Here is a 13,524-nt window from a genome sequence, read left to right as displayed (position 1 = left end):
ATTACTATGTGTATTGCCAGATGTAGGAGAGAGAATCAGTTTTATTTTGATGTAATAAAGTGTGATGTAACTTGGAGCATTGCGCACAGCGAGGTCGTGATAATTATTCACTTGTATATTTCACACCAAAATGATTGATGCACCAAAATTATGACCTTGAAAAATTATCAGGTTGTATAAAAAGTTTTATCTGTTTTTATGAGTCTACTTTGAATTGTAATAAATAATTCAGTGAATACTTATTTAATTCAATCGAATGAAGTCGACGAGAACCATTTTTGCCTGGTCCTGATTGGCGACGGTTCTACCGGTGAGAAAGCTATCGAAGTGCTCGAAAAGATAGTAGTCGATTGACGAGAGGTCTGGTGGGTGAGGCAGAACTTCGACGCCCAATTCGTTTTCGGACGGTGATTTATGAAACGTGCGGGCGGGCGTTCTCGTGGAAGAGGGTCGGACTCTTTCTGTTAAGCAGTGCCGGCTGCTGCTGACCCAATTTTCGGTACATTTCGTCGTTTTCCTCACAATAACACTATGCTGTGATGGTTTGACCTCGGCAGCGCTTTGGTTCAGTTTGAATTTGTAGAAAAAAATTGGCAGAAAATCGTTTAACAACATCATATAGGTAGTAATGGGCTGAAAAGGGACAAAAAAATTGAAATTGGAAAAAAATTAACAGCATCAATGTGTAGAGTACAAAATTTTCTCTCGACATACCACGACACAGTATAATAAATATTCATTGAGATATAGAGCTACAACACATGACATTCAGACAGACAAAACTTTCGAAACAACTCCATATCTGTTTTCTATATTTTCTCTGAAAATTCAGGACAACTATAAACTTGAACATTTTTAGTACAAACTCCAAATCTCACAATGGCAATTCTTTGCCATTATTTTCCTTTTCAGAAACTTTGGAAAGAGTAGAATAAGAAACAGTATTGAGTGCTGCATTCTGTTTTTTTTTTCAATTTCGATATCTCGAAATGTTCATTTAAATTTCCACACTCTCTCAAAGAGTTTTTTATACAACTGTCATTAAAAGTGACATTTTCAATGGTTGTCAAGAGTATTAAAAAATGATGTTTACAAAGTAACGTGTTAAAAATATTTTCAACGTTGTTAAAAGTATTTTTAATACGATTTTTTTTTTTGACCAAATAGCAATGAACAAAACATAATTATTCAGTTTTCAAGGAAGTTTCATTATGAACAATAGATATAGATATAATTAAATTCTGTTACAAATGTTTATACCAACTGGGTAGGCACTGCATTTTTAATTTGTGTATTAAAAAAAACGTTGATGATTGATAACAGAAGGGCGTATTGCAACGTATTTATTAAAATAGTCAATGGTTTTTCCAACAATGCAAAAAAACGAGCTATTTTAGTTTTTGTTTTTGGAATTTGCACAATCAATGATTTATCCATTAATTTAATGTCTTGTGTTGATAAATGGCACAGCTCTTCACGCCGGCAGGCTCCATATATTCCGAAAAGAGTAGCAACTTCTATCATGAAATATTTTTCATTTGGCGCCTCATTTATAAACCTCTGGACTTGTTCAAACGTAAGAGTTTTTGATTTTTTGGGCCTATAACTTTCATTTTTCTGCTTTAAGAATGCTATTACCTTGAAATATTTGCTTGTATTAACAGCATTTTTAACGAACGCACTCGACTTTATCATTGAAAACTTGCTCCACAAAGTTGACGATTTCTCTTCTAGATAGGCTAAGAAGATGGTTTCGCTGAAATTTCCTTCGACGTTTTTAAATCTACACCAGCTAAGAAAATTAGAATATGCGATGTCGTACTGCTGAGCCGATTTTTTTGGTAACCATTCAATTGAAGCTCTTTTGGAGCATCCTCAATATCGTCAGAATACACAATTCCTCACTATTGTTCTTCATTATGCAAGACATTGAAAACCAGTAATGACATCAAATGTGACTTGAAATAAAACGAGTGAGCTATAAACAATACTGTTTGTTGGTAACCAGGTGATTCGGCGTCACCTGACACGGCCACCTCACAGCAAATGCGATAACATGAAAATAGTTAACTGACAAGAGATGTCAAAATGGGTTTTTATAGAAATGTTAAATTTGTCTATTTTATTATCAAAACATGACAGTTGTACAAAAAACTTTGTATGATATTTGTGTTGAAAGTAGGTTTCATTTTGTTCGTGAAATTGCTCAACTCGCTAGTTTTTCACTCACAAAATAAAACCTTACTTTTAACACTCATATCATAGATAGCTATTCCAGTTGCTGTTTTTTTATTCAAGTGGTCAAATAACATGTCCTTCACGATCCTAATTACTATAAAGTTCCCTAGTCTTGTCGTACGTAAATTGAACAAGAATGTATCTATCGATAATTTAATGCATTTTATGAAGTAAGATAAGATAAGATAATCTTGAAATGTGAACTTTCCACCATTCCTTAAATTTTTGTTATAAATAATTGAATTTGAGGAATTTTCACTATTTTTAGCAGTTTCACAATTTCCAATTCGAACCATACTTAATTAGGTTCTAATTTGGTGAAATATGAGTTTGAGTGGAATTCTTGATGTTTATATCGTATTTTGAAATGTTTGTAAAATTTGTTATCTGTCAAAGCTTGATGAATAATACCTCTTCCTTGAGTCACAAAACCTTTGAATTTTTTATCGACTGACATCAGATAAATTCAAATGGGAGTGGTAGTGAACCTATAATTGATATCTACAATACATTAATTATTTGTTTTTTATCCTTTGGGAACGATAGTTTGAATTCTTACTGGGAATTTTGAAAGAGTTGTCGATAAAGGATTAAAACAGTGAACAGATGGAAAATACTCTTTAAAATGAATAAAGAGAGGGGCATTTACAGATGTTTGATGAAGTTTTAGATGTAACTTTCGAGAGAAATATGTAGTTCAATGAATGTATATCCACCAGTTACGCTACTACTATAGGTAAAGTGAATCATTCATTCTCACACTTGCATAAACAATAACAAGCTATCTCTGTCCGTTGGTTGCATTTTCCTGCAGCTTAGGTGTCCGTTATTCAGTCCTATTTTGTTCAGGTGCCCTCTGAATGGATAATGCCTACTGAGTAGCCTAGTAAATATTCTGAGCTGATCTCTGCTCTACTAAAGCAGCTCTTTATTTTTCTTTTCAGAAGGACATTTTATAAAGATTTTTCATTTTCCCAGGTAAACTTTATTTGTACTCTTTGCTTTTTATTGATTCCTTTTTTGATCTGACCCATACTATGGATTTTAGTACCACAGGATGACCCGTATCCACCCTGCTTTTTTGTTGCCTGCGATTCTTGGGTGTCCAAGCACCCAGTATAGAGTCCGCTGGTAGGTTATTGTATTCATCAATACCCCGATTGCAACCTTACTGTCTGTGAGAGTATCGATTTTTCTCATTTTGTTGAAGCTACAAATTAACATTCCTTGCACACTGAAAATTGCATATACTTCTGCCTGAAAGACGAATGTTTTTAAATGAGCGGGTATCTGAAATGAAAAGGTTTTTCGTCACAGTATATTTCGGCTTTCGTCCAATTTTTGGTTCTTGACACGTTTGTAAACCAGGTGTTTTTGCCAAGCATGTTCTCGGGATGAAAATTCATCATCCACTGTTTACGGTTTGTGACATTGACCGTGGAGTTTGTGTCGAAAGTGTACTTCGGTGTCATGTGTTACGATGCAAAAGCTACTGTATATAAACAAACTCTGTAATTACTATAGTTGGATTTAAAAGCGGACCCAACCTCTAAAGGTACGCGTCCATAGGTACGCATCGAACGTATCGTACGGATCGTATGAAACGGATTTTAGAAATATTAGTATAGTAAGTTATACATATGCGTCCACTGACCGGCAGCGGACGGATCGCACGTATCGGTCCATCGGTAATGCCGATGAAATTGATCGAAGGGGCAACTTTTCCGAATGGTGCGGATGATGTCATGCGGATTGCCGATAAGTGGACGCATGTCACAACAGGTAGTCACTGGTCGCCTCACAGATCATTTGAATTTTGTTACATTTCGACACTAAGTACACACACGTGCTTTAATTATAATTGTTATTACGCATATCATGGACATTGCAAAACTAATCACAATTGTACAAGAGTACGAAGAGTTGTACAATTTAAAACACCCTCATTATTCGAATCAACAAAGGCGAGATAATATTTGGGAAGAAATTTGAAAAAGATTAAATCAAACTGGTAAGTTTATTCATATTTCAATATATGTAGTTAGTAAAATAGAGCCATTTAGGTACAAAATATTCAGTTAACTGTATCATAGAGTCACGTGAACCTCCTTCCAGCTCAAACTCTCCTTAATTGCCATTCTACTGACCCTTCTGCTGAATTGAAATTATTTTTGAAACCACCCCTAACTGCTGAAGCATCTGTTTTCGAATGTCTACCTATATTTCTTGAGTCTTGCAGTCCTCTCATGTTGGAAATAGAAATATTCAAATCATTTTCTGTCCAGTGACAAGTGTCATTCCTAAGAAAGTTGTGCAAACAGCATGTAGCCATTACAACACTCACGATGTGTTCTTGAGACAACCTACGTTCGAAAATTCTAAATTTCCTTGCCAATATTCCAAACTTATTTTCCACAGTATTTCTAGCACGACTCAACCGATAGTTAAACACTTTTTTTTTCTTCGTTTCTTTGTGCATCGTCGCGTGAGTATGGTCGCATCAAATTCGTGCATAATGGGAAAGCTTCATCACCAATTATGACGTGAGGTAATACGTCATTGCCCCCTGGTAGTATTTTTGGTGAAGGTATATTTAGTGTTCCATTCTGTAAGCCTTTACCCAAATTAGAATTTCGCAAAATGCTAGCATCAGAATTTTTGCCAAAAGCCCCAATATCTACGACTATGAATTTATAATTTGCATCCACTAAGACTAATAGCACCGTACTAAAGTGTTTTTTATAACAAAAATAATTTGATCCACTGTGCGGTGGTGCCTGAATCAACACGTGTTTTCCATCAATGGGAGCAATCGCGTTAGGAAAATTCCATTTTTCACGAAAACCTTCGTCAGATTCTCTCCATACTTCTTCAGGTGGTTTAGGCATTACTAGGGGCTGTAGAAACTGGGATATGGCTTCGCATGTTGAGTAAACGATTCTTCGTACTGTGCGTTCTCCTAGCCTAAAGGAAAATGAAATTGAACGAAAAGAGTTCCCAGTGGCCAAAAACCTGAAACAAAAGTAATACATTCATCACTCCGTTCAGAATATAAAACAAACACACGTCTTAAAATCAAGACATCGTTAATCGCTTCGATCATAATAAAAAAATATTGATTCATTGTAATGTATTACAGGTAATGCATGCAAGGAGCGATGGACTAGAATTAGAGACAACCATAGGAAGGCCTAAATAATTCAGATAGTGATACAGTAAATGAATCAAGTGATACACAAGAGTCACAACCAATATCGTCCATGTTATCATCACAAAATGTTGGTAGGAAATCGAAATTTGTAACACCACAACAACCAACTGCAGCTAACGTCCTTCAGGGATATTTATCAAGAAAAGAACAACTCAACAGCATTCAGAGTGATCCTATGGTTGAATTTTTCATAAATATGACAAAAACAGTCAAGACTTTTCCTATTCGGGATCAAATTCACATTAAGGCGCAATTGTTTCAAATGGTTAACAATGTAGAGATGAGACTCGCGTTAACTTCACCAACTTCTGTTTCCAACGTAACGATGCCTCCGCCACCATGAAATTATTGAATGTTTTCTGCACCGTCTACTTCAAAACAAACTTCGAATAAAACAATGTCTTTTTCACCTACCATGAACGAAACTCTGCATATTCATTGCCCTTCACCAGTAACAATGTCTCCTTCGCCTGCTTCGAATGCCATTATATGTCTCCTTTGCCTAATTCAAATGCCATTATGACCCTTCACCTTCCACAAACGAATTTTCTTATACGCAGGATCAAGATAATCAATATCTAAGTCAATTAATTTCCTTATAATAATATAAATAATGTATCGGAACTGTTTTGTACCACATTGTAAAAAATTGACTCAACTAAAATAAAAAACTAATTGGTTTAAAAATGTAATCCTGTTGTTTTTCGCATTGCGTTTGAAAGATGTACCTACTTGAAATTCAATACCTACTAAATAATTATAGTTTTTAATATTTGAAACTAATTGTTGTTAATACATACCTTAAACACACAGCAAGTTTTTGTTCTGGTTCTATGGCCTCTCTGTATGTTGTATTCTGTCTTGATATATGGGGACCTAAGATGTCAAGAAGATTTGTGAATTTGGCATGAGACATACGAAAATACTGGAAGAATTTTACGTCGTCGTTGAGCAAATCAGTGAACAGTGTATGATATTCTCCAAATTGTGATCTTTTTTTGAATATGTCATGTATCCACATTCTATGTCTTATCTTATTTCCTCTCCTTTCTTCTTCATCTAATAACAAAGCAATAATGACAAGTTTGAATTGAAGGGGTTATATTTTTAGGTGTAGAAAGCCAGAAACTTTCTTTCCCAAAAATGACAAGTTCTTCATCACTTTCCATGATCGGAAACATTACACACTGTTATGTTTCCGATCGTCCACTCACAACGAAAATGAGAATGTTACTTAAAAGCCGACCATCGCATCGGCAATCCGATCGCTACGGATACAGTGGACCACAAATCGATCCGGTTTATACGATCCGTACGATGCATACCTATGGATGCATACCTTAAATCACACCCGTGCCAATCCGCTTGCTAAAGTTATAGTCAATTCAAATGGCATAAAAACTGAATCGTTACCGAATGTCGGCAGTTTCGTTGTGTGGCATAGGCGGCGCGGTATAATTAAAGAAGTCTATTCATTATTTTTATGTAGGAGGTTTTATATAGTATTAACTAGTGAATTTATCAGACCCGGCACATTAGTCTTTTATTTAGCTGTTCGTATTGATTTTGATCTATTCAACGATAATTTTATCAATAATTCAAACTCATTTTATATAGTGGGATACTCTGTCAATGAGCGACTGCTTTATATAATCAATATCTGCAACTCCATCAGTGAACTTTTTTTTAGATGAGAGACAAATCCAGAACCTTTCTTCGATGTTCCAGACTATTGAGGTTGCAAGTGATGTCCTCGTCTCCAATCAGGCGAATGGCTCGTTTCTGCATGGAATCCTGTTGGTAATTGAAAATGCAACACACCCTGTATTGTACATCAATCATTTATTTTCAATTATTGTTTGACATTTTGTATATATATGAATGACTGTCAGATACAAGTTCATTATAATATATATAAATTATTGATATGTTCAATATAACGTTTAGAAGTAACTCAGGCTTATTGTAATTACACTTTTGCACTACCCTCATTGCATTTCCAACAAATCCAGCAGCTTCAGGGTATGCTTAAGGGCGAAACTCCATACATGAGAACAATACTCCAAAGAAGGTCTGATCCAAACTTTATAAAGCATAAAAAGTTGCTGAGGTATGTACAGTTTTCTGGTTCAGAATAGTGTTCCAAGCTTTCGAGAAGCAACCTTTGCAATTCCAGCGACATGATTGTGCCAAGACATATTGGTGTTCATTTTAACCCCCAACAAACATATCGAAGCAGAAATTGTCTATCCTGACATTATATCCGGTTCGGAGATATTAATATTTTTGGAAAAAAAACCGATGCCTAGGTTTTCATGGCATTGTTTTTATCAGATTGACCACCTCAAAGTATGGCGAGAATTGGTATCCAATGTTGAATAAGGTAATAATAGAAAAAATAAAGAAATGAGTGGTTCCCCAAATTTCATCACACCATAACTTTCAAACTAGTCAAAGGGGATCGATTTTCGTTGATTCTCAGCATGCAGATTAGAGAGGAAAACATTTTGTTTCCAAACAAATTGTTGTTCATCAACTGACTGACGTATGATGTATGTCAGTTTTCGTAAAAATCAAATATGAAGTTGAACAAGTTTTCTCTGAAAATAATCGTGTGTGTATTTGTTGTGACATTCATTGTGCTTTGTGCGCTGAGTCTAACGCTTACTATTAACATATTGGCGTCAACCAAAATCCCTCGACCATTGGAAGTTAACTTGGGTTTTCAACTGATATTTCTTATATCATGTCTTCCTATGTTTATGGGAATCATTTTCGAAGCTGAACAGATAATGGCACCTTTTATAATTGCATCCACATATTCCTTTCTACTGAATTTGATTTGGTTTATATTGATTCTAACAGAAATAGTGAATATTAACCCTTATAAAATGGGCACTTCGATATATTTGACATTCAGAATTATTATAGACGGTTGTTGCACATATTTTGGCATTCAACTGATGCGGATGATCATGAAAATTGAAAAGAAATACAAAAGCGATTTTTCGAACGACTACGCTTTTCGTAGATTCGGAAATTTATAAGAGTTTATTGGTTGTTGAGATAAACTAATTTTCAATTATCGAGGTTTTATTAGACAATAGAACAATATTGAAAACCGCTCTGACTTTCATTTCTTATAGAAGCACGAATCATTTGAAATTGGTTGAAACACTTAGCCGTAGTGGATTTATTCTGAGTGGAAAAGAGTCCATGTAGTCCGAGAGCCGGCGACACAAATTTCTGTAATATCTTATTCACCGGGAACGCCTATATAGTCGATAGAGTACATCTTTCTGATGAAGAAAAGTAATTTCTTACACCTGGAGGGTGGGACAACCCCCGCGGGGGAGTGAAATTAAAAAGCGGGTGGTGTGTCGAATGTTATTCACCTCGAAACTTATTTTGCAGGTAGTGTTTTATGAATAATTAATAATAACATGTTTCTTACCGCCTGGCAAGCGGGACAAAATTGTTCTTACAGGTAGTCAATCATGTAATATTTCACGAGGGTGGTGACAAATCTTATTCACTCTGAAATTTATATGAGACTCAAGTTTAGACTATAAATAAGAAGAAAAAAAATTCTTACGGCTTGAACGTGGACCAAACCAGTTCTTACATCGACCCGAAACTAAAAATTGAGAGCGCGCGCAATGCACTTTTGCCGCGGTGCGCACAAGGTGATTTTTCTTTGACGTTTTTATTTTTATGTTTAGCATATTTATGTTTAGCGCTACCTGATTTCCATGCTCAAACTGGCTGTGATTTTAACCCTTCTTTTTTCCGAAAAGGAAAAAACCGACCGTTCAAACAGCTAGAAAAAAATAAAAAATTCATTGACACATTTTGTAACATAGCTGACTTGAATATTGAAACGTCAATCGCAGTGTTTGAAGAATTTGTATGTAAAATGTATGGATTTTGTAAGATTCATTGCATAAATGAGGCGAGAGTTGCGGCTTTTTGCAAGACAAGTTTAATGAAGACAAGAATTTCAAAATCGCATCAAAGAATTTCGACGGATCAGTCCTACCTCCAAGCAAAGCGGCGTTAAAGCAACATATTTTTCGAACGATGTATATTGCGAACATTTGGCGGAATGCTCAAAAACAGGAAATAACCGATCTGATGATGGTTTGAAGGAGATCAAATGCCGATAAGTATCGATGACATCGTTGTGGAGAACGAAGAAAATGAAGGTCTGTATTGTTATTGAAAGTTATTCCTCTCCAACTCTTACTAAATATTGATCAATTGTGTGATTTCATATCAACCAGAGGAACTTGATGATGAAATCGGTCATCTTATGGATGACTTGGAGTTAGACACCGACTTCAACTCCTCATCAGAAGATTCTGATAGTGAAGGAGAAATTGAAACAATTTAATTCAATAATTACATATTCTTTCAATAAAAATTATCAGCTTTTTACAATATAAAATGATTATACTGCTTATTGTCTATTTTTTCTATATTCATCTGAGACATATTCATTTTGAAAACAATATCAAAGAAAATTCACCTTGTGCGCACCGCGGCCATTTTGAGTTTCAGACCAAAGCAGTTCTGCTTTGGTCTGCGTTCAAGCCATAAGATTTTTTTTCTTCTTATTTATAGTCTAAACTTGAGTCTCATATAAATTTCAGAGTGAATAAGATTTGTCACCACCCTCGTGAAATATTACATGATTGACTACCTGTAAGATCAATTTTGTCCCGCTTGCCAGGTGTAAGAAACAATTTATCATTAATTATTCATGAAAAACTACCTGCAGAATAAGTTTCCAGGTGAATAATATTTGACAAGTGCAGTAGATAAAGTTACATGTTTATTATCATCTTCTGAATCTATGTCCCGCTGACCGACCTTGCCACTATCATGTACCTTTCTTACTCGATGAAAACAGCCAAATCTATCAATACGGCGGTGAATAAGATTTGACAGTGATTTTGTCGCCGGCTCCCGGACTAATAGACATCAATATTATTCTAATGAATGCAAAAACCACTTTTCAGAATTCTGAACGCTGAGGGCTACAGTCTGGTAATTACCTATTTCTGGTATAATCTCGATGTTCATTCTCACGCACTTTTAATGGTTTTGAAGTTTCAGCAATATAACTTATACCTACCACAAGAACAACGTCTCTTACGAATGTATTTTTTTTCTTCTGTGTAGTTGGATTTTGACTGTCTATATTTGTTGTTTGGCTGTTCATTTTCTTTTGTATTCATTGTTGAATCTACGAACGAATCTAGGTGTAAGAATTCTCTTTGAAATTTTACCAATGTATTTCTTTTGATAGGGATAATTCTGAAAATGGAGGTAGATTTTAGCTTCCGAAACGTCAATATAATTTATCTTTTCTGATTGGCAACATTATTGAATACGACAAGTTACTGATAAATAAAATCTTTTGTTTCGTGAAAATACTTAGAATTTACCCTTATCAGGGCGAACTATTAAGTTTTCCCTTTCTACACTTGCATACATTTCTCCATCTCAATTTTAATATTTTTCAGATTGTGGTGAAAAAACCCCAAAAAGATCGAAACAACTCGTTCAATAAGTGTATAGTTTGGACTTTTTGTAAATATTTTTATTGATGATATTTTCTCTGCCTTATTTTCACAAAATTGTATGTATTATGTTTATTTTTAATACGCTATGCCTGATTATAGTTTTTTGGCCGATAGCTTTATGTAGAGTAGCAATTCTATTCATATATGGACATCATAGATGAATAAATACTACTTATAATTATTCCAAATAAAAAAGGCGGGCGATTTGAAAATCACGAGAAAAGCTACCTCTAGTTTGAAGGTGGTTGACAATGTTTCATGGTGTATTTCATCAGTTCGGACTTCCATTGTCTAATATAATATGAATTGATTTGATAACCCTGAAAAAATAAAAAAAGATTAACCGAAAATAACAATTTTATTAAACAAAAACCTGAAATTATAAAGGAATAACATACAACAACAACCAAACAAATAAAAATTGAAATATTAATAAAAGCTGAAAAAATTGAAAAATTAAAAATATTAACAAAAAATTAAAAAATAAAAATTAAAAGATTTCAAACCAAGTTATGTCACTTCTTGATTTTTTCAGGGTTATCAAATCAATTTATATTATATTAGACAATGGAAGTCCGAACTGATGAAATAAAGTTACCTCTAGTTCGAGTATACACAGGTATACTGAGACTCGTAATCACGTGTACGTGGACTATTCAAAAATGAGAAGAATGTTCAAATTTCGCGGCTACGTTCATCCGATTAGCGATTTTTTTAATTTTTCTATGTTGGCACTTTCGTTTCGAACACATGTTCACAGTTTCAGCTGTTCAGCATGTTTAGTTTATTGGTAGAGGCATAAAAGTTAGAAGTGTTTTGTGTGTTCTTGTCGATTTTGTGCTATCGAAAAAAACGCATCAACGAATTTGCATTAAATTTTGTGTGAAAAATGGAATTGACTACTCAAAAAAAAAACACTTGACATATTGACAGTGGCATACGGTGATTGTACTATTAGTCACAAAAATGTTTACAAGTGGTACAAGCTTTTCACAGAAAGTCAAGAAAATGTGGATGACGACGCTCGGCCTGGACGCACAACCGATGAAAATGTTGAGAAGGTGAAGAAAAGTGTTATGGAGAAACGTCGAATCACTATTAGAGAAGTTGTTAAGGGTGTCGGCATATCGGTTGGCTCATGCCATGAAATTTTGGGCATGAAGCATGTGTCAGCGAAGTTCGTTCTGAATTTTGAGCAAACACCCGTAGCATGTGCATCGCTCAGTCATTATTGAATGATGTCAATGGCGATCCAGTTTTGCTTAAGTGGGTCATAACTGGTGATGAATCATGGGTATATGCATGTTCATAATTTGTTGGCCAAAAATAACACCGTAATCGTGCCTAAGCCACCGTATTCACCAGGTTTGCCCCCCGCTGCGACTTTTTCCTGTTCCCAAGAATGAGGAGACCCATGAAAGGACGGCGTTTTGCGATGATTGAGAAAATAAAATCGAATCGCTGAGAATTACACCAACATGTAGTTGTGAAACTTCATTTTATTTTTTCATTTTTTTAAACCCTTTATAGTCCAGCTTATATTTTTAAATTTTTGTCTTTATAAACATACTTTTGGTTTTTATTATATTGTTATTTTGGAATCAATGAAGTCGCCCCGGAGCGCCAATTAATTTTTGTTGTTGTTTTATAATTTCATGATTTGTATTTTGGAGTTATTTTGGTATTGTTAAAAATAGTGGCGAAAATAGTGCCCTATAATGTGTGTCGCTTGAAAATCAATAGACGACAGTTATGAATCTGGTGATTTAATATGATGTTAAATCCCTGCCATATATTCAATGTCGATACACACAGTTTTATTAAGTGAGCCTGAACATTTCTGTATGAACTAAATATTGAAATACGACCATTTGTTATCGAATTCATCACAAGGTTTGTCAAAAATACGTATTTTGATGATATCGAAAATGGTATCGAATAAAGTTATCAGATTAAAAATTCGTTTTCAATTGTGCATTAATTTACAATAAAAATCTGTTATTTTCAAACGAAATTTCTTATTGAAAGCCCGTTGAATATTATATTGTTCGTCCATATTTGAATCATCAGCAGTTGTCAAAAGATTCAGAATACAGGAACGCATATGTTTATATCGTATTTTAAAATGTTTGTAAAATTTGTTATCTGTCAAAGCTTGATGAATAATACCTCCTCGTTGACTCATGAAACCTTTGAATTTCTTATCAATTGACATCAGATAAATTAAAATGGGAGTGGTAGTGAACCCATAATTGACTACTACAATAGAGTAATTATTTTTTTCTGATTGATTCGGCCGTTACTTGATGAAGATCCATAGTAATTTCATAAACTACACCTCACGATTTGATCTCCACAAACTTTATTTGACAAATATATCACGCTAACACAGTAGCTTTAATACTCAAGTTGCTTGTTACCCTAATTTTTATATACTTCAGGTAACCATAATTGAGACTACCTCCCACAAATTACATAAACCTCTAC

The 13,524-nt window shown here is 34.5% G+C and overlaps 1 protein-coding gene across 1 annotated transcript in view; it reads right to left on the bottom strand.

The window, feature by feature from the left end:
- Nucleotides 1-4,236: 4,236 nt before the first annotated feature.
- LOC111514116 (uncharacterized) overlaps nucleotides 4,237-13,524 on the bottom strand; it is a 51,776-nt gene continuing 42,488 nt past the window's right edge. Inside the window, exons 2-3 of the mRNA XM_074185159.1 lie at nucleotides 6,250-6,508; nucleotides 4,237-5,250 (exon numbers count right to left, since the gene is read on the bottom strand). Of these exons, the coding sequence (XP_074041260.1) occupies nucleotides 4,683-5,250; nucleotides 6,250-6,470 (789 nt within the window). The 5' untranslated portion in view covers nucleotides 6,471-6,508 and the 3' untranslated portion in view covers nucleotides 4,237-4,682. The remainder of the gene's footprint in view (nucleotides 5,251-6,249; nucleotides 6,509-13,524) is intronic.

Source organism: Leptinotarsa decemlineata, unplaced genomic scaffold (genome assembly GCF_025532065.1).
Source record: "Leptinotarsa decemlineata unplaced genomic scaffold, Ldec_3_MD MMD2_tig00026363_RagTag_RagTag, whole genome shotgun sequence".
Taxonomy (NCBI): Eukaryota; Metazoa; Arthropoda; class Insecta; order Coleoptera; family Chrysomelidae; genus Leptinotarsa; species Leptinotarsa decemlineata.
Note: the sequence above shows the minus strand (reverse complement) of the source record. Positions and strands in the feature narration are given on the sequence as shown.